Source organism: Gavia stellata, chromosome 4, assembly GCF_030936135.1.
Source record: "Gavia stellata isolate bGavSte3 chromosome 4, bGavSte3.hap2, whole genome shotgun sequence".
NCBI lineage: Eukaryota > Metazoa > Chordata > Aves > Gaviiformes > Gaviidae > Gavia > Gavia stellata.
Window position 1 is genome coordinate 64562304 of NC_082597.1, and position 21744 is coordinate 64584047.

Sequence of the window (21744 nt, forward strand, 5' to 3'; positions counted from 1 at the left end):
TTGGTGGTTGTTGTTTGTTTTTTGAAGAAGTGATAAAGTAAATCTGAAAAAAGGTGCAGCAGCATCCCCTTTTCTTTCAGATTAACATCTTCTCCAGATCCCATCACCCCATACTTTTAATTTTACTGGAATAAAACCTAATAATATAGCCAGATTTAGGTGTTTGACATTGTAATACAGTGAAAAGGGGATACTGCATTGTCTATAAATCAGTGAGTACACCAGGAAAAAAAAGCTCAGAACGGAGGAGGATTCTTTTAAATTAGCACTCATCAGATATTCAGCCTCTGATGGTACGTTGTTAGAGGGAGAAAGCCGACCTGCAGACCATCCAAAGCAAGTCTCCTAAGTTGCAGCAGCAGTTCCATCCCCTCACGCCCGAGCACCACAGTCAAACCACGAGCGCCCTCTCCTCTCTCCTGGGAACGATGCCAAGGGCACAGGCAGCCACTGCGGGTCTCCGAATGCACGTGGTGGTTTGTGTTGAAGGAGAAACACTGGCAGCAGAGGATTCTGGTTCCCAAAAAGGTACTTTTTCCCATTGTGTTGGACTGGCAGTTCCATTCTGCTCCACTTTTAAGCTTATGGATATCTTTTCTAAATTACTTTAGGTTTTGCGGAGCAGAATAGAGTTTTGATGTTAAGAAACTGTAGGAACACAAGACTTAAATAACAGAGTGGGTGCTGCCATGGTGCTGTGGCTACTTGAACGCTGCAAATTCTCCTGTAGAGGGAGGACAAGAGCTTGGTTTAAATAGGTGATTTCAGTTACTAGGTGGTCAGAGATTTTCTCCAGACTAGTCGAACATTAGGTTGAATATAAAAAGATGTTAAAAAATGCAGACTGTTAAAATTAAAGCACAAAAGAATACATAGTGAAAGAACATTGAATATAGACCCAGCATATTTTACCGAAAAAGAATTTCTTGAAAACAAGCTGTACCCATTCTTCCCAGGACAGAGGTCTAAAAGTTCAAGGAAAGTCTAATTCATCAAGCATTTGAAAATAAAATGCATCAGTTTAATTTCATTTTAAACTCCCTATTGCACATATATCCTCCTGAAAAGCAACATTGCAATAAATGTGTCAGACTGCAAGCTAATTTCTATTCTGCTGTAAAACTGGTTTAATAACGAAGAACTACTTGGCACACCTGTTAACCTTTAAAGACTACATAAAGTGCCTGAATATTAAGCCAGTATTAAAAAATGCTAGAATATGATTTAGAGACCAACATAGCAACCTACTGTGAGAAAAATAAGAATGGTGAGATTGTACTCACTCCCAGACCAGAAATCAGGCCTTGCTAATAGGGAGCACAACAAATAAAGGAACCCCATGCTTTTTTCAGAATTACTGAATAAACAATAACTCTATTGCTTTCACATGCAATGATCTCCTGAAATTCTATCAGCATGCCACAAGAAAAACTGGTAGTCCCATTTTGGAGATGATGAAACCATGGCACAGAGTAAAATCACTGCCCAAAGTCTTAAGAAGTTTGCCAGAGAACTGAAAAGAAACCAAAACTAAGATATTCATCCTCTTAATCTTATACTTTAGCCAAAAAATTTTGCTGCCACCCACAAAGAAATTGTATTCTATAGGATTTTTAGGGACAGTTGTCCAATTATGCTTAACCAAAAGGGCTCAGGAGAAAGAGAAAAAGAAATGTACACATAACTTCCCATTGTTGGGCTCTACATGAATTTCAGGATAGTTTCTCAGAGCTCTCCTAAAAATGAAGGACTGATAAGCAGACAGAAGAGACCTTTTGTTCTCTTCAACAGGAGTGTGTGAATACCATTACATCCAAACAATGGGTCCCTATCTTGGTGTCCTTCCATCCTTCCAAGAGCAAGTGTTTTGTTGGTTTTAGTTTTTCTTAAGATTCTTATTCTGAATATTGGAAACAAACCAGAAATACCCCTGCAAACAGAATTTTAAACTGATAGCATTAATTCCATGGAATGTCTTGCTCTATAAAGAAGAGAACCAAGCAACTGATCAGCAGTCTGCATGGGCAAGGGGAAGAAAGGGCGTCTACAGGTCCTGCTAGCAACAGCTGATACAGCTGACCTAAGGGAACATGAAGAAAGCAGGGAGAGGAGAGAAGGCTCTGCGCATTGCAGGAAATGAGAAGGGAGTGCACCCAAGGTCTGCTGGCACAGGGGGCTATGACAGACCTCAAGCTATATGTGTCTTGATAGACTGTGGTGGTAGGTTTAAGTTATAACAACAAAAGAATAAAAGCTTCACAATGGGTCTAATTTCCTGTTTTACTAATTTTACCAACAGATAAAACCCTTGCTCTAAAATACTCTGAATATTTGATAGTTTTACTTGCTTCTCTTTGACACATTTCACCAATCTCCCAACTCTCTTCACCATATCTTCTAGAAACATCTCAATCCCCCCCCCCATTTTTAAGAGAAGAACAAAAAAAGTCATCAAGTATTGCCTGTGATGCTTATTTTTAAGAATAACATTCATGCTTACCTACACTTTCAAAACATGTTCTACTTAATTTATTTTTCAGTCTGCTTTCCTAAACTGCTGATTAAAGATCAATTTATAAACAAGAGATTGCTCCCTCATTACTCATCATCTCCTTCTGCCCATTTCTGGTAATAATTCGGCTTTTAATAGTCATACAGGGATTTCAGAAGACAAAAGATGAATGATTAATTGGGAAAGGGCAATGGAAAAACAGGATCAGAAGTCAAGAAGCATTTCAGATAGAATGGTAGCTGTAAAAAGGTGATTTTCAGACTTTTCTTCCATTTAAATAAAACCTTAGCAAAGACTATTTTTTGACAAGCTAATGCTAAATCTCCCCTTTCAAAATTCAGGTGCTAATCCAATCTCAAATCAATAGGAGACCAAAATAGGTAACACGTTCATCTAGTAACAAGATTATGTTGATTGAAGATGTATAAAATGTGGTTACTGGTAACAGCTTTCCCTGGATGAGGAATGTAGATGGCTATACCTATCCATGTACAGGAATCCTCCATCCTGCTAGGTGTTGACAGGACTTTCTGAGGAGTAGCTAAAATGCTTTATGTCACCCTTTCTATTCTGAAGATGTAAAATATCTGTAGCTGGTTCTTTTCTCTTCTGAAGGAAACCCCAGCTGCAGGAGAGGGAGAGAGAACACAGGCAACCTCTTCCTGAGACTTAAATGCATACAGACAAATGAAGCAACCTGAACTGTGAATTCCCCATTTTCTAGCAGGACAGGAAGGTCTTGGCTGAGAGCAATGAATGGATGAAATGAAGACAGCTTTAGGAACATGATCCAGTATGCCCTGTCCTGATCATCCTGATTCTGCCCAGCTAAGTCTTTGGACACAGTTCTGTAATGGCCAATGCTAATCTAAACTGGGACTACTGCAGTCCCACTCTCCCTCCTGACCTGAGCTGTAGAGCAATGACCTGTCCGTTGTGCCACAGCAGCACTATCTGGCCCTGAGGCAAGATGGCTCAAGGAGCTGACGTAGCAAATGCTAGCTCAGGCTGGTGGGCAAGGAGAGTTTTCTAACCAGTTTTTGGAAAGCTGCTCTGTTGGTGGGGGGAGGAACCCACTCAGCTGCATGGAACAGACTCGTGGAATTGGAGAGCATCTGCCAGTGCAAGGGTAAGGAGCTGGGCCATGGCTGCTCCAAATCAGATTAGTTATGAAACCACATACTTAGTGATTTAGGATGGGAAAAAACCAAAAGATTTTTATTCATTGTGAGCCAGGCGTTTGATGTGCTTTTTACCAAGCAGAACTTCAGATAGTTGCTCTGACTGGTAACAAAGAAATTCCCTTCTGAAGGATGGATAGCATTTGAAAATCTACACTTCTTACAGAGCCCTTTCAAATTAGTCACTACAGTCTCTTCACGTTCATCACATGCAAAGCAAGTGGAAACTATTTCAAATGCACACTTTCAAAAAATCCGTACTAAAAAATCATCCAGTTCTTTCATGTTGCGTCCAAACAATACATTATAAGGGCATGTTTGGAGTGAACCTGCTGCCCCTGATTCCTGGAAGGATTTAAGATGCAGTTACCAATCTCTACTCTCACAAATTTATAAGTCATCTGGATTCATGAGGTTACTAAGGTACATACACAACATCTTAACTGTATTCCTAATCCTGGGGTAGATGCCATGTTTCTCAGAAGAACTGTAAGGAGAAGAATGGTTCCATTCCAGGCCCGTGCCAGCCTTGTCTACTGAAGTAGAGGGTAACTGACTTACCAAAGGGAAACACCGAATTACAATACCTTGCCTGGACTACATTGACAGACACATTGTAACAAAGACGCAGTTTTCTGTTGGATCTTGCACTGATCTTCTAGTATGAATACCATCCACCGGCTAAATAAAAATTTGGAACATACCCTGATGTGGATAATTAGTATCCTCAGAATAATATACAACAGCATGTATGAGGATCTGGTCCTTCTAGAAGGTATCAAGACAGATTTTGTTTCTATACTGAGATGCAGGGAAGTAAAGAAAAAAGAATCTCACATAGTATAAACTACCCCTCCAGAAAAGCCTGGGCTCCTACAGACCTATTTTCAGGACCTATAGGTATCTGTTTCTAAACGATATAGCTGAGTTGTATCTTTGAGAACACTGACCCAAATCCACAGCTGTATTTAGGCATCTTCATAGAAACATAGAATCGTTTCGGTTGGAAAAGACCTTTAAGATCATCAAGTCCAACCGTAAACCTAGCACTGCCAAGTCCATCATTGAACCATGTCCCTAAGCACCTCATCCACATGTCTTTTAAATACCTCCAGGGATGGTGACTCAACCACCTCCCTGGGCAGCCTGTGCCAATGCTTGACAACCCTTTCAGTGAAGAAATTTTTCCAAATATCCAATCTAAACCTCCCCTGGCACAACTTGCGGCCATTTCCTCTTCTCCTATCACTTGTCACTTGGGAGAAGAGACCAACACCCACCTCTCTGCAACCCCCTTTCAGGTAGTTGTAGAGAGCGATGAGGTCTCCCCTCAGCCTCCTCTTCTTCATACTGAACAACCCCAGTTCCCTCAGCTGCTCCTCATAAGACTTGTGCTCCAGACCCCTCACCAGCTTCGTCGCCCTTCTCTGGACACGCTCCAGCACCTCAATGTCCTTCTTGTAGCGAGGGGCCCAAAACTGAACACAGTATGCGAGGTGCGGCCTCACCAGAGCCGAGTACAGAGGTACAATCACTTCCCTACTCCTGCTGGCCACACTATTTCTGATACAGGCCAGGATGCCATTGGCCTTCTTGGCCACCTGGGCACACTGCTGGCTCATATTCAGCCGGCTGTCGACCAACACCCCCAGGTCCTTTTCTGCAGGGCAGCTTTCCAGCCACTCGTCCCCAAGCCTGTAGCGTTGCATGGGGTTGTTGTGGCCAAAGTGTAGAACCCGGCACTTGGCCTTATTGAACTTCATCTGGTTGGCCTCAGCCCATCGATCCAGCCTGTCCAGATCCCTCTGCAGAGCCTTCCTACCCTCAAGCAGATCAACACTCCCTCCCAACTTGGGGCTGTCTGCAAACTTACTGAGGGAGCACTCAATCCCCTTGTCCAGGTCATCGATAAAGATATTAAACAAGACTGGCCCCAGTACCAAGCCCTAGGGAACACCACTTGTGACTGGCAAACAACTGGATTTAACTCCATTCACCACAACCCTTTGGGCCCGGCCATCCAGCCAGGCTTTTTACCCAGCAAAGAGTGCGCCTGTCCAAGCCATGAGCAGTCAGTTTCTCCAGGAGAATGCTGTGGGAAACAGTGTCAAAGGCTTTACTAAAGTCTAGGTAGACTATAGCCACAGCCTTTCCCTTGTCCACTAAGCGTGTCACTTTGTCATAGAAGGAGATCATGTTAGTCAGGCAGGACCTGCCTTTCACAAACCCATGCTGACGGGGCCTGATCGCCTGGTTGTCCTGTACGTGCCGTGTGATGGCACTCAAGATGATCTGCTCCATAATCTTCCCTGGCATGGAGGTCAGGCTGACAGGCCTGTAGTTCCCCCGGATCCTCCTTCTGGCCCTTCTTGAAGATGGGCATCACATCTGCTACCCTATGTTTCATCCTATGTAGGTTCCCAAATCTCATTGAAGCAGCAATTACTAACTACAGAAGTGAAACGCCTAAATGCCTTTATGTCAGATGAAGTTAATGATCCACAAAAAACGGCCTCCTTTTAGCCTTCGTAAGATGTTTAGTGAGATGCTAAGATCACATTATGGCCATGGATCCTAAACCGTGCTTGATGTGTAAGAACAGGTGACACGGGAGGAATTGGAATGCACTGACCATACAGCAGGAAATGGGGCCAAATGTGTCTATGGATGGCAGCATTTCTTCCCCCATAACTGTAGTTCCTATAGCACAGAAGAACAATCTTAACAACAAGAAGGATGATACTTCTCCAAGAAATAACTAGTTTGAACTGATCTGGTAGACCTGAAAAAGAGGAAGCCCGGGTAGGGCAGTGATGATGGTTCTGCATTCTCTGTAACTCCCCATGTGCTTAAACCTTTACTGCATGGGATGCCACATTTCTAGATTCTGCAGGAGACCCAGCAGCATCCTTTTGCTCTTGCTGAGATGGGCATTGTAGCCTGCACTGAATACCATACCCCAAAGCTTAAGAAGCATCTGTAGAATAACAAAAAAAAAAAAAAAAAAAAAAAAGGGGGGAAAAAAACACTTAAATCCTGTTGTCATTTTAAGATAAGCTTGCCAAAATGAGGTGAAGCTACCAGAAAGATGGGAAAACAGATTTTCTAAAACAATTTTTTCCTCCATAACTACCTTCCATAGAGATGAATTCTAACAGCTGAATTTTCTTGACTAACAAAATGAGAAAAGTTAGTTCCCAAACTGTTATAACAGCAGAAGCCAAAAAGACCATTAGAATCCAGCCAGAAAATGTAGAAAATGCCTACATCTCTTCAAAATCTCTAACTCTGCCTCCTGTTTTAAAAGGTTCAGTTGCCAGACAGCAGAAAAGAAAACCTTTTTTTGAATTCCTGATCTATTTCAAAAACCTATTGCTGGCAATATGCAAACTTCTCTATATGTAAATCAGAAGCCATTAAGAACACTCCTGGCCCATGCAGTCCTAACAAGACCAGCAATAGCTTGTTTCCAATGCAGAAGAATCTGTGAAAATTAATAGCTTAGCAGTTTAAAACAAACAAAACCACATAACTAATTTCAAAATATGAAAGAATACTGTCAATAACATTATTGTTTTCATATCTGACATGAAAGACTGATATATCCTGAACCATTACTCTGATTCACCTGTTCCAGAGGAACGCACCAGAGAAAACTACAATCTTTACAGTGAGCTGACAGGATCTTGGTAAGGTATCTAGCTTTCTCAGTTAGATATCTAGTCTAACTGATTCACTTCTAGTCAAACTAGCAGCTTTTAAATGGAAGTGAAAAAAACAATTAATCACTAAACAGAAACATGTTCAGTGGTATTCTCAACAATATTAAAGTAATGAAAACATTTCATCTTAACAGAATTCATGGTATAATACTGATTTCCATGAAAACAACTGCTTTTTCAAATCCTTTTTTTCCTATTATGGGTGTTAGCAGCCTTCTTCTCTTAAACTATTTGGTTATGCTCAAGATTTAAAAGGTTTTTTTCATTTTGAAATCTGTGCTAATTGAAGGATACAGGCACCATTACCAGTAATATTCTTGCAGTTCAGCAAAAGCAGATTCAGGATTTCTTCTATGTTGTATTGTAATAGAACATTTTGAGATGGTCTAAACTATAGCAGGTCAGAGTATTTAGGCAGAAATAAAAAGTAAAAAAAACCTCATGCCACCACTCCTCTGCAGGAAGACACATTCTCTAAACAGCACTATTTTAAACTTCAACTTTCAAAATACGAGCCACACCTCACTAAGGTCTTCCTTTGGATTCTGTGTTGTATCTGCTCACTTCTGCTGACGGCAAGAAGTTTTGACTGTGCACAGCCTTGAGGCTAAGTTTATTTTTCCAATTGTTTCCCACATATGAGTAGCATTACTAACTGAGGAATCTAAAGCCTATTGCTCAAATATAACAACCTCAACTGAAGTAAAAAAAAACCACAACAAAACACCATAGCTTGAGCAGATTAAAATCAAATACACTCCTGAGTAACTAATTCCAATCTATAAACTAGGCAAAAATGACACAAGCAAGCAAAATGACCTTAAGAGGATTTTTGCTTGTTTTGAAGTGACTTTTCCCATTTCTCTTTATGTGACCTTATAATTCTTCTTGTGCCAGCTGTTCCCAGGGCATTCCTTACCAACACAGACTTCGTGCTAGGGACATTCAATGCTCAGTGTTAGGAAGAGAGTCTTCATTCCCTCAGTAAACCTTAAAAGCAGAGCTGGTAGGAACTGAGAACATACACGTGTGTTGCATGCACAGGAACACACCAGCACACAGACACAGAAGCACATGCTTTCACGTTTCTTTTCAGTGTACTGGAAACCCACCGTATCCCCCTGCTTGGATGGGTGTTTTTGGAGAAGCACAAGCATATAGACTAAAATCCTCTGTCTGGAAGCCAGCCCGGTTTAATGAGGGCTCAGATGCACTGCGGTGAATTTTTGGCAATGACCGGGCCAGAAGCTCAATGGAGGCAAGAATCTAAAACAAGTAGAAAATAAGTGATCAAATCTGTTGTGCCAAAGTTGTAATAGTCTCTTAAAAACAAAGGCAGAACATCAATTAACTACATAAAAATATTTATACACAAATTTAAACAGAAACTTTTAAAAATAGGTTATTACTGCATTGCACTGATGTTTATATCCTCAAAAAGCTGAAAAGAACATTTTGGGAAGAAACTGTCTCATTCTCCCTTTTAAAAGGGCATACTGATTTCCCTCTGTAAGCATAATGAATATAGTTGCCTTTTATTTCCCTCCTTGTTTCTGCACTAGTACCTATACCTACCACCGTTGCAAATAAACACAGCTTTGGCAGCAGTTTGCTTAATACCATTTACCATAAATCCAGCAGGGGGAGCTCCTTATTTTTTGAAAACGCTTTGGTTGCATTCAAAACAAGTAAGGTCCCCCCGCCAGCTTTTAGAAACCCAACCTTCCTCAGCAGGCATGATAAACCAAGTTTTGTGACAAAACTATCAGTTTCCCTTCATAAAGCTTGGGGGAGAGGGGTATAAAGATTTCTGAGAACGTACAGAGCAAGTTCTAATTTGTGCGTCTAATTGCGATTATTAATTTCACTGTCTCGCAGTTGAAACTTTCTCCAACACGTAAATGCTTTTCCAGCTACACAAGTCATTTTACTACCTGCTTTTTGAATTGAAAATAAAGATTTCTAATTAAACTGCACTAACTGGGTACTGAGCCAGTACTCTCATGAAGTCATGCTATAGCACTAATAAAAAAAAAAAATTTTAACTGGCTAGTGAGTTCATAACTGATCTTTATTTTTAATATTTGAATTGTAAAGTCTACTGAGAACTAAAGAGGAACATTTCCCACCTGTGGAAAAAGGGGTCTCTCATCTCGTTTCTTTTTTAAGCATTCTGCCATTAGTCTCTTCATAGCTTTTGGACAGTTGCTCCGTACTTTGCTGAGGTCTGGAGATAGGTATCCTCGTCCCACCATAAAAATTATCTTTATTTAAGGCAAAAAAAAGATGAAAGGAGAAGATGATGAGTCCATAAAACAAACAGTAACAAAAGATGAACATTTTGGTACACCATTTTAGTCCCAGGAAACATTATCTGGTATTGAAATTGCCAAGTTTCTTAGAGTAGTGATTGCTAACCTATTCAGTACAGAGAAAAAACCTAGATTTTCCCTCATCCTCCTAAGAGAGATTTCTGTGATACTTGAACACTAGTAAATGGTTACCATTTATAGCAATAACCATCTAAAGAACAGTTCTTCAGTGTCAAAAACTGTTACAAAAACAAGAAAAAGCAACTGTGGCAGGAACAGAATGCCTAAAAATAAATATTCTGTAAAAATAAACATTCTGTTTTATAAAATAAGTCAACAGCAAGTTCACACTGAAAGGTATTTTAAGAAACACATGGACTTCAGGTATTATAAACCCTTACCTTTTGAGAATAAATTCCTTCATATACTTTTCCACCACAAAAGCTTATTCTTGATATCTGACCACCTTCCCCACCCCCCCAAAAAACACCCCCATAAAGGAGAAACTGGCTCTCCTCAAGAGGAGACAGACAGGCTTTGTATTTTTACAGTAATTCCTTTAACATGGAAGGCTTATATTTCACCTAAGGATAAAACTTAAGCATAAATCAAAGTAAACTAATAGAAAGCAGGAAAGCAAAGCATAAATATGGTTAACGTTCTCTTGACTATATAAAAAAACATCAAACATCATCATGGCAAACCAAGGTCAAATGCAATGTGGTTTAAGCACTGCAGTTGCGCTGACACTAAAAAGCCCTTTCAAACTAGCTAATCAAAGATCTATTCATGCTGCAGCAGATAATCACTACCTTTTCTGAATACTCAGAAAGACCCAGCAGGTGTATCATACCTTATATTTAACGAAGTGCAGCTACTCCTTACCTTGACACTGATAAAAAAAACAACAGAAAACCCCACATCTCAGGCAAGCTATGCGTGTTATTTATACTAACACAATCCTGGTCCTTTTTCAACTTTCTGATTCAGTCGCATCTGTGCTGTCATCAAGGAGTATAGAACTCCCATATGGTTTCTTTAGAAATCCCCATGTGCCAGAGCAGCATTTCATAGTAAAAACTTGTCTACCCTGTCCCTTACCTCTGCTGCCATGACAGTTATCATCTGGAAGTTACTCTTTTCTAAATAATTATACTACTTAAGTTAAAATTATTCAAAATTAATTATTATTTATGTACCCAATACTATCTTTACAAATGTAGGGATTAAACTTTCATTTTAACTAGAGAAAAAAGAACATCACTACTAGAACAGTCCTGGTCTGTCTAGAAGAATCTGTTAAGGTGACAGAAACACTCTGAGGTGTTACAAGAACAATGCTTTGCTCGCTAAGATTCTTAGTTATGTCACATTAGCTGATGTACATGCACTAACACAGAGTGAGCAATATTTACATCTTTTCAGACAATAGGCTGGGAGTGACAAAACTCAAGACATTAGATCACATTTTATATGTTGGCTTCACTTGCAATTTAAAATTTGTTTCAGCACTCAATTGTGAACACCCACAGCACTGGGTTCATCTTTCAAATCTCAAAAGGTAAAACCAAAACAGTGCCCAAATACTGGTTTTAGAAGGCTATATCCATCTGGCCAGGAATCTGGACATTCCCCTTCTTTCAAAAGAAAAAAAAAAAGAAAAAAGAAAAAAGAAAAGGAGTCACTCCAAATTTGATGAATTGGGATGAAGTGTTCTGACAAATATGGAAGCAGCCTTATAAAATGGCATTCACAGATGAACGTTGCTATGGTTGCAATTCTCAAGTACTGACAGTGAAAAAACAAGGGATGCGGACGCAGATACAACAAATATATCACCGCCCAGACATGGAATAGTTTACACCAAAGATCTTGATGCATAGGTACTATTTTCAGATTAGACAGAGAAACAATGAATCAGATATGCCTTCGTGAACATGCCTATCCTGTGGAGATATATTACAGGCATGTGGTATCATTAGACTTAAGGAATATTTGTTCACAATTAAGTAATCTTACAGGACTCACACACTCCAGAAAGTCACATACTCCATCAAGCAGGATTTGAGAAATGCTGATATCCTGAAATTCAATCTTGAGAAATGCATGCACCATCTAATTGAAATGAGTATAAAACATTCAGCGAGATGATTGCTGTTCCATTTTGTCAATCCTGTTGCTGAACTATTACTCAATGTGGGGGGGTGGGGAGGGGGAAGAGGAGTAACTGAACATATGGAGGATCATTTCGCCTTTGCAGAACTATTCTAGATTACTATTAAGTAACCTGCTCTCTCCCTAATAAGTATCCTGGCAACCAGCTCAGAAGCTGAAAATCTATACTTATGGCAAAAAAGAACAAAAAATATACCTAAAGAGAAGTAAGTAAATTGGCACTACATGGCTGAGGCAGATCTAGAAAATATAGAAACATAATCTCATAACATCATAATCAGAAACACAAATCAAGCACACAAAACATCAGAATGTGCACTTCACAAGGCTGAATCAATCTCTGTTTCAGGCCACAGCTGACTGAAGTCAGCCCCTTACCTTACCTGGTCCCTGTTGTTGATGTTTGAGTATGGTAACTGTCCAGTCATCAATTCATAAAGAACAATCCCAAATGCATACACATCCGACTGAAAGCTATATGGGTTTTTATCTTGCATCCTAATAACTTCCGGTGCCTGTACCGTAAAAGGAAAGAATTAGTTTTTATTTCACCACATGGGGCTGCACCTGACATACCAGGAACAAAACATGGACTTGTCCAGAGTGTAACAGGTGCAAGGCCCACTCTTGACTTCAGATGTTACTGGGTCCTAATATAGAGTGGACATTGACATGAATCTCAAAAAGCATTGGCTCATTTTAGCTTGGTGATCCCTTTGACAGAATGAAATGACCTTGTCCAGGCTGACAAGCTATTCTGAAACTAGAATTATAACAGCACTGAAAATAATGCCAACAGAGCCTTCATTTTTTTTCAGGGAGAACAGGAGAAAGTGGAGTTGCACAGGAGGTTGTAACTATACTTCTTACTAAGACTTAAGCAAGTTGTGTGGCCTCTTGAGAGTAACCATGCTTGAATCCTTAAAACTCAAAGGCATCTTACTTTTGGCTGAGCTAGTTCCTCTGCTCCTTTGCAGGATGTTTTCCATGGCTTTTCTCACCTTCTCCTCAACCCTGCATTAATCACACCCCTTTTCCTTAGTCACCATTTTCTTTTCCATTTAAACCTCAGAATAAGGGATGAAGACACTGAAGTTTTTTTTGCTGACTACTGAAGAACATATGCTTAAAGAATAACTGAAAAGCATTCCTTTAATATTTCATATTACTGGTTATCTTTTCCAGTTTGTGTATGTCAGTGTGCTAGAGGGATAGTCTTAGAAACTTTGGCCGAAGGCAATTAAATTTGTTGAAACAAACACACCACTTCCCCCTTGCTTACCATCCATAGAATAGATCCAGACAACTGTTCAAACTGATGGGATCCACTCCATCGTGATTTCACTGTAGCTAGACCAAAATCACCTATTTTTACTGTGAGGTCTTCATGAAGAAAAATATCTAAGGGGGAAATGTTAAGGGAAAACAAACAAGCTGTACTGGTCTTGTCCTACAAGAACAACAAGCAGCTACAAATTTGCAACATGAAATGTTAACAGTTTTAACCATCCACCACCACTGAGGAAAGTTTTCATGTAATACAGGTTCTAAGCAGTCAGCATGGTGAATTATGGTACTTAAGGGTTACATAAGTAATAACTGGGCCAGTGCTGAACAGACCATGGCCCAGGTGGCTTTCTTGAAATGCCAACTACTTTCTTGAAATGCCAAGTATGAGAAAAGCTGAAAATATTCCATGAGTGAATTGGCGTAATCTTTCATTACATGTAGAAACCAAGCGATGCAAAAATCTTTGTGATACCACAACAAAACTTGCTACGTTACTGCAATCACATCAACAGACATAGTATTTCTTACTTCGCTACTAGTGATATTACCCCTTCTCAGCAAAATTTCAACTCGGCAAATATTGACACATGAACAGCTTTTCACATCAGTAAGTTCATTTCTGGCAGAAAAAAACCCCCAGAAATGCTGTCATGTTCCACAATCATATTTCTGGGAAAGGATACTATTACTCTTGAGGTCTCTGTGGATGATTGACTTGGCATGCAAATAACTGAAAAGGAACATCATAGATTAGGTGGGTTAAATGGTATTTCACTAATCAACAACTCAAAATTCACTGTATTACTGAAACACAAATTCTGTAGACATTGAAACTACACATATTTATCAAGGTGGTAAAACTTCAATTACCGATGACAGTTCCTGCAACAGTCACAGGAAAAAAAACAAAAATAACTTAAAGCTTAGGTTTCCATCTCAAACCTGATGCTACTGAAGAATGAAGTAACAATTATGCACTAACTTCTGCTTTTCAGTTCTAACTCAATATTCAGAACAAAAATAAAAGAACTTCAGTAGTTTTTGATATGGCATGCAGTGCTGAAGGTTCTGCCTCCCAGCCTTAATGGTGACTGTCAAGACACTTTGCAGGCTAGTCTCAGCTTTAGGTAAGGTGTTTCTAATTTGCAGGAGCTAAATGTGCTTCCCAGTGTCAGTGTGTACTCAAGTATGCTGACTGGGACTGGAAAAACGATCACCTGATTGCAGACTGGATAAATAGATTGCAGGGAACGCAGGGGAGAGTACTTGCCCCACAGCATAGATACAGCCTAAATTAGGCAACTAGTCTCCCATGGCTCTTTTAGTCAATGAGATTGGCACAAACCTGCTGGAAAAGCCCCATTTTATGTCTCAGCTTTGAATCACTCTCATAAAACAGCTTCTGCATCTCCACTACCTACAGAGGGAGCCTGAGGAGATGAGCAGGCTAACAGAAGGCTGAGGCTGGTTGCTGCAAATACCTCCCCATCTCTTGACTGAAAATGTAATAGAATACTTAGTAGAAAAATCGCACAATTAACTGCAATCATCATAGTGGTTTTCCAGCTGGAGGGTGATTTCTCTGATCTTATATCAGTGTTCTGTTTTTGACACACAATATTGGGCTAGTTTTGTAAATTCTAACTCACTCAATTGTCCTCTATGGGAGTAAGGATTACTTACAGTCCTTAGAACAAAATAGGTATGTTTTCTTCAAAAATCTATTATTTACAGAGTTACAATATTTATAAGAAAAGGAGCAAAAAATAGATTATTTTTGCTAACAGGGCTGTCTGCCTTCTGCGTTATCTTACAGGATTCTGTCCTTTCGTTCACCGGGTGTTTCTTTTTAACCTCTGTTTTACCTCCTACCATAAGATTACCTGCACTGTGAAGATCATAAAGCCTGGAACAGAAATCTTTGCTCACAAGATTGAAAGTTTAACTACGTTGTAATTATCTTTATTCTACTATCTAAGACTGTATTTCCTTGATGATTTGTATTTCCCTATGTTCCAAAAAAAGAACACAAAGTCTATTTTACTAATCAAAATAATAAACACTGCACCAAATGCTTTGATCTTCAAGGCAGGACCCTGGGCTTGGTATAGTGAGCCGACAGCTGGCCTTATTTGCCAATGTCAGTCAGAGCGTGAAGGGGATAAGTAAACATTGCCCCAACACTTATTTGCAAACAAATAATATGATACTTACTCCATGCCTTGTGCAGTCTGTCGTGCAATATCAATTAGTTTGATCATTTCAAATTTGGTCTCAATGATGTGTAGATGGTGATATAAGCTGGATCCCTCACACCACTGTGTAACAATAGCCAACTGGGGTTTTGTTGAATAACCCATGAAGAGCAGGATATTCACATGTCGTGTTTTCCTGTTACAAAAAAAAAAAAAAAAAAAAATCAGGAGGAAATCAGGTGATCAGGAAATCAGGAGTAACCCAGGCAGGTCACAATCACAGTCTAAATATATATTTCCAAACAGAAGGTGTTGGGTCAATCTCAACTTTCACTAAGATAACATGATAACCTGCTGCTAGATTCAGTTTAATGAATTATTCCAGCAGTTAGTCTTTCTTATCATAATGACATGGAATAGCTACACTGGGGTAAGCACTGCTTTCTCTCACTTTTGCAAGTAAGCCAGCACAGGACTGCTCAGAAGGATGCTGTTACCACTAGGTCCCCATGGGACAGCGACAGTTTGCAGGCAGGTCTGCTTTTGTGTTACCCCAGCCCAGCTATGAGATGCTGCTGCCCATAAGGTGGAGATCCAAAATTAAATTCCAGTCTCAGAGGGAAGGAAGGTTTCATTCAGAAACCATCAACACACTTCCTTGACAAGGCTTCAGTTTTTCTTAGTGCTTTATTTGACAAGAATTTTATACTCTCTATGGAGCCAGCATACAAGAAAGGATGGAAACAGGTATGAAAACGGTACCTCACTAAGGTTATGATATGAACTTGTTTCCAAACAGCACTGGGAGAGACTGGAGTTCACCAGAGATTTGGCCAGATTAAATCAAACCTATTTCAAAGACGGAGCAACTCCAGACAGAAAAATTTCACAACAAACAACGCAGAGAGAATTATCTCAATAGATATCCCAATATATTCAAGGCCTGAAAGAATCTACTGATACACTGTGAAATCTGAAAGATTCTCCTCACCCTCTAGGAAAAGTCAATCACATACTTATTGTTATCAAATGGACGTGAAGAACTAGATACCTCCAAACATACCAATGAGATATTACAAAGATGAGGCACCTAAGAATTCTGGAGTATTTCCTAGCTTTCCCAGGGGCTGAGGAAAAATAAAGGCAATCTTCTTCCAACACAGCTCGGTACCGAAGGCAGTCAGAGGTCACTGTTAATGAAACCTGACAGACCAAGCTTAAAACCTGTGGTAGCTTCTTAAATCTATGCTGCTGCTGAAGATGGCAGAACTCTTTATGTTTTCTTATATTAAAAAACTAACATGGGAGCCTACAGTGTTAATACCTTTGTCCTCTCAGCAATGCAGACTAGGACGGTTCTACACTATGTGACTGTGCCTTTTTCAGGTTCAAGGATTTGTCAAGTGATGCTGAGAGTAACTGCTGAGTGAACAAAAAGTAAGTGGTTTCTTGCAAATCCTACCTCAAAGCTAAGAAAGTAATGATGAAGCATAATGGAAAAGGCACTACAGGTAAATCTGGCTTGTCTGGGTCAAAGGATAGGACAACTGACTATTTACTGTAAGTGCTGAAACAACCAACAACAGAAGAAGGCTGGATTCCAGCTATGGGACTGCCAGGAGAAATCTGGACTAGGTATGAAATACAAGACTTCTTTATTTCATTAAATTCTCCTGAGCAGGTATGTCAAAAATATGCAAATATATCCAAAGTAGCATAACCCAGAAAGCCTCTACTTCCACAACTATGGGCTTAGAGTTTTCAGAACTAACATTTCCTGGGGAAAAAAGCTGACCATCCCCTCTTCACCGTATAGTTTATTGGGGATGCTCCTCCAGCACAGGCACCCAGCTCAACACATCAGTTTTCCAGAGACAAAAACCTTCTATTTTGGTTCTTAGAATAGAATTATGCTCGAGACTGCTCAAGATTGTACTTGGATGCTAATGGTCTTCCCCAATAAATATTGTATTGTATTGTGTTGATGGATCCTCTTTTAAGAGCTGAACCCAAGACAAATACTTCCTCTGAGAAAGTACAAGCAGTAGATATGAGAAAAGGAAGTCAAGAAGTGACTTTGAGAAATGCATTTTAAAAAAACCTCAAAGAGAAGTCAATGCTACTGAACAAACTATTAAACAACGGGTAATATGGGCAGTGCTGTAGCTCAAAACCAACAATTAGTCATGCTCTCCTTCAATCTCAAAACGTGGACGAGAGGAAAGGCAAGGCCTACAGTTCACACTTAGGCTTGACTGTGCCCTGGGGGTAGTACAATAGCAAAAACCAGTCCTGTCTTGAGAGTTTGGACCTACATATATTCACAACATAGGCGTACAGACAAACACATACAGGGGAAGGAAGAACTAGCAGTGGATATAAAGAAATATTTTAAAATGGCAAGTTATATTTTCTACCTGAAGTATCATCATGGAAGAATAAGACCAATGTGTTCTAATGGAAATCTAGAATTCAATAATTAATGAAGCATAAATCTACACACATTATTTTATGCCATTAAAAACATTCTTACCTGAGCACTCCTACTTCATTTTTGAAAGCCTGTAACTGTTGAGGTGTGGGTGCTGTAACGTTCAACATTTTCACTGCCACATCACCTTTAAAATAGCAATTTTTAATAAGTGCCATTGATACGTACTCCTCTATTGAGAAAATGCTATATAGAGCATCAGAAATATTGAGATACCCTATTTTCTAGCTTTTGTGAAATAAACCACTACAATATTAAAATAAGTAAATATTCTGTAAAATGTATAAACACTGTTCTTATTTTACTCAGAGAAATCCTAGCCAAGTCAAAGCTTTCCAAACACACATTTGAAATCCTCATTCATCAAGATGGATACTTCAGCTTTTCTATTAACTATGTTTCATCTTACCCTAATAATTACCTAATTCAGAAGAACATGCAAGAGTTGAGTATCTAAACAGTTTGAGGTTCTAACATTACCTATTTAGGACACTACTTGTTAATTTAAAAATCATCTTTATGGTCCTTCAATGGACTCTCCCCTGTATGTCCATGTCTCTCTTGTACTGAGAAGCGCAGAACTGGACCCAGCACTCCAGGTGTGGTCTCACCAGTGCTGAGGGGAAGGATAACCTCCTTCAACCTGCTGGCAATGCTTTTCCTAATGCAGCCCAGGATATCATTAGCCACCTTTGCGGCATGGGCACACTACTGGCTCATCTTCAACTTGGTGTCCACCAGAATCCCCAGGTGCTTTTCTGCAAAGCTGCTTTCCAGCTGGGTGATCCCCAGCAGGCAATGTTAGTTGCTTAAAAAAAACCTGTTTGCCATAATGGCCACATACCATGCCACTTTCCTTTGTAGACCGTTCCAAATGATCCAGATCCTATCCTCTGTCCAACTGTGATCTGTCCATCTGGTATCTCCCAATCATCACTTGAATCCCGTCGACCAAGGGTTTTCTTTATATATATGCATAAATAATAAAAAGGAAGAAAGCAAGTGCATTAATGGCTGTGAAAACAGCTCCTTTGTTAAAGATTTGGTATTGGCATTTCATATCATTAAAGTCCTAAAAGAACTTTCTTTTTCAGATATTGCATTTGACTTTTCAAGCCAGCCATACACAAAACCTCAGCACACAGGTATACTAAATTATTTCCTGGCATGAAATATTTGCCACAGGTTTCTGGCAGTATTAAACCCAGTAAATAGTAAGAAAGTTTAATTTACTTTTCAATTCTTACTCAATCATAATGCTATATTGTCAATTAAAAAAATGCAGACATTTTTATGTATTGTTACATTTGAGAATCACTAGAGAACTTTCAAAGTTAATGGAGCATGGTGGGAAAAGTTAAGCTGCTATTTGAAGGGAAACTGGCATTATAATATCAAGCACACCAAGACACTGGGGTGCAATGGAGTAAAAGTGAGTATAGTCACTATATATATTATTTAAATGATTTATGTATCAGTCCCACAATTTCAATATTCCATTATTTATTGGTTTAAAGTCCTTCATCGTTACCATACTCATCTTCAAAATAATTCAAAAGTCTGATGAAAGAAAAGTGAGAGGAACATGGTTGTGTAGTATTTCTACACTATGAATATACCATGCTAGAAATGAAAATAGCTGATCTTTCCCCTTACCATTCTATTTCTGTCTTCTGAGGATGAGGATGATTTCCTTTCCCGTTGGGGTCCTGGTGATTTCTGTAATGCTTTCACATTGGTGAGTGACCCAGGCAAAGAGGCAGGAGGTGTTGCAGACAAGCCTGCAGTTGAACCTAAATTTCAGAAACAGGATAATTTTATCTATAAGAAGCCAGCTTACAAGAATGTATGGATATTAGGGTGCAAGAATTGTGTTTAAGATGCAGTATCTCCAAACATCAATGTAAATGTTAAGAGGGAACAAACATATACTATGAATATTTTCCTAATATTAGATTAGTGCTCAAGTCTTAGATTTCTGGAAGAGACAAGTCTATAGCAAACAACCCTGTATACCACGTAGTCCCCAGTCTCTTGTTCATGAATTATCAGAAGGACAGTGTCTCTTTAAATAGAAAAAAAAAATTTAAAATATATTTTTTAATCCCACCAGTTTCTTTGAGAAGAAAAGTAGTAGCATTTTAGTTAGCAGCAGCTACCTCTCAGATTTCTTGTAGCTAACTTTTTAAGGACCGAATAAATAGCTGAAATACTGTACTTTGGAGTCAAAATAGACTAAATGCAAAAAATTGAGATGTTTTCTAGTTGAGTCTCCAAGTGCCACCTGAAAATTATTTGGCTGTTTTAAAGCTATCTGTTAGCAGAGAGCTCTTATTTAAAAGTAAATATTAGACTGTAGAAAGGATTAAAAAAGAACAAGTACTTTAGTTAGCTATTTGAAGCACATTCTATTAAATAAAAAAAGAACAGCACATCTGTAGTCTATATATTATCTAAACAAATCTATGCAGGAAAATATCACTAGCAGAGCTGTGTTTCAAAGCCCCAATGGCTCTTTACAAATAGAGCACTTAAACTAGGCACGGCTTTTTAAAATACACAGTAATTATTCGTAACAAGGTTATGCTAACCCTCCCAATGCAAAGGACATAAAATAGGGTCAACTGTTAATTAAATTCATGCTGCTCTGTGAAACAATGTATGTCATTGTACAAGACCTCCAACATTCCAACATCTTCTCTCACGTCAGTGCTCTGGAAGTGGTAGAAGACAATACTCCTCCTCATATTCTTTCAGAAGCCCCCTTCTTACCAAAAAAGTGTCTCCTAATGCCAACTCGAGTTCAAAAATTGACTTTGTGACTTTTAAAACTGTTATTCGAGTTCAGTCACTCAGTGCATGCTAATTTATCAGACTATATATATATATATCTCCATTACTGCCTGTCCTCACTGAGCTAAAATACACACATTCAGAAGTGGAAGCACAAAATAATGACATACCAACACATCAAAAATGGGACACAGCATCCATAAACTTTGTCCCACATGCTAAAGCAACAATTATGATGCATGATGCATATTGGGCATCGTAACTACGTTTATAAGCAGCTGAAAGCCAGTGACCTGAAGGATGGACTTTTATTCATATTCATGTTACGGTCACTATACTGTCATATATTTATTATATTATTTGTCTGAAATCACACCTATATGGAATTAAATGTATGATGTTCCCAGAACACAAGCAATTTCCCAAAAGTTTACTGGGTTACAGGCTCTCTCTGTAATAGCAAAGCTCTACTAGAAAGCATTTTCTTTGGAGGTAACTAAAGTCTCCTACTTAAATTTTAATACCACGATACAGAAACATTAGCACAATATTCACCCTTCACCAAAAACGCTTACAGCACATCCTAGAACATTATCGTTAATCTGTTCATAATAATACCAGATGGCCTGTTTTTCAAGTTATTAGACTAAAATACTTCAGATACTGTTAGGCTTATATCATTAGCTTAGACTCTGAAGCTGTACATAGCATGTTCCATTCTGTAGCCAGTTTGCTTGTTGGGAACACCTGTCTTCTTACAAAGACTTCTGGAAGAACTTTACAAGTTCATAAGGTGAACTGCTCTTGATACGTTCTGAAACAGAAGTCTTTGAAACAGCCAAGATGGTAGCATTTGAAAACCACACTACATGCACTGAACTACCCATTTCTACATGTATACTTATAGACACAAATATTTACATTTCGTGCTATTACTCAATAGTTGGTTTCTCCAGCATATGAAATCCCACAGAGTTTTTTGAGATTTTGTGCAATACAACAGATCCATTGACAGCTTTAGGCCTGAATTACCCCCAAAGTCAATGACGTGAAAATGGAAGAGTCTATTTTAC

At 39.0% G+C, this 21744-nt stretch overlaps 1 protein-coding gene across 6 annotated transcripts in view; it reads right to left on the bottom strand.

Moving 5' to 3' along the window:
• Positions 1-701: 701 nt before the first annotated feature.
• BRAF (B-Raf proto-oncogene, serine/threonine kinase) overlaps positions 702-21744 on the bottom strand; it is a 68970-nt gene continuing 47927 nt past the window's right edge. For 4 of the 6 annotated variants that reach the window (XM_059817253.1, XM_059817252.1, XM_059817258.1 and 1 more), the window contains 10 exons: positions 19535-19671; positions 18723-18840; positions 17921-18005; positions 15407-15583; positions 13876-13922; positions 13185-13303; positions 12286-12417; positions 9545-9679; positions 8528-8681; positions 702-724 (listed from right to left, as the gene is read on the bottom strand). In XM_059817253.1, the coding sequence (XP_059673236.1) occupies positions 702-724; positions 8528-8681; positions 9545-9679; positions 12286-12417; positions 13185-13303; positions 13876-13922; positions 15407-15583; positions 17921-18005; positions 18723-18840; positions 19535-19671 (1127 nt within the window). Of the gene's footprint in view, positions 725-8507; positions 8682-9544; positions 9680-12285; positions 12418-13184; positions 13304-13875; positions 13923-15406; positions 15584-17920; positions 18006-18722; positions 18841-19534; positions 19672-21744 lie in introns of those variants that run through there. The other 2 variants (XM_059817257.1, XM_059817256.1) reach the window with 2 other exon arrangements.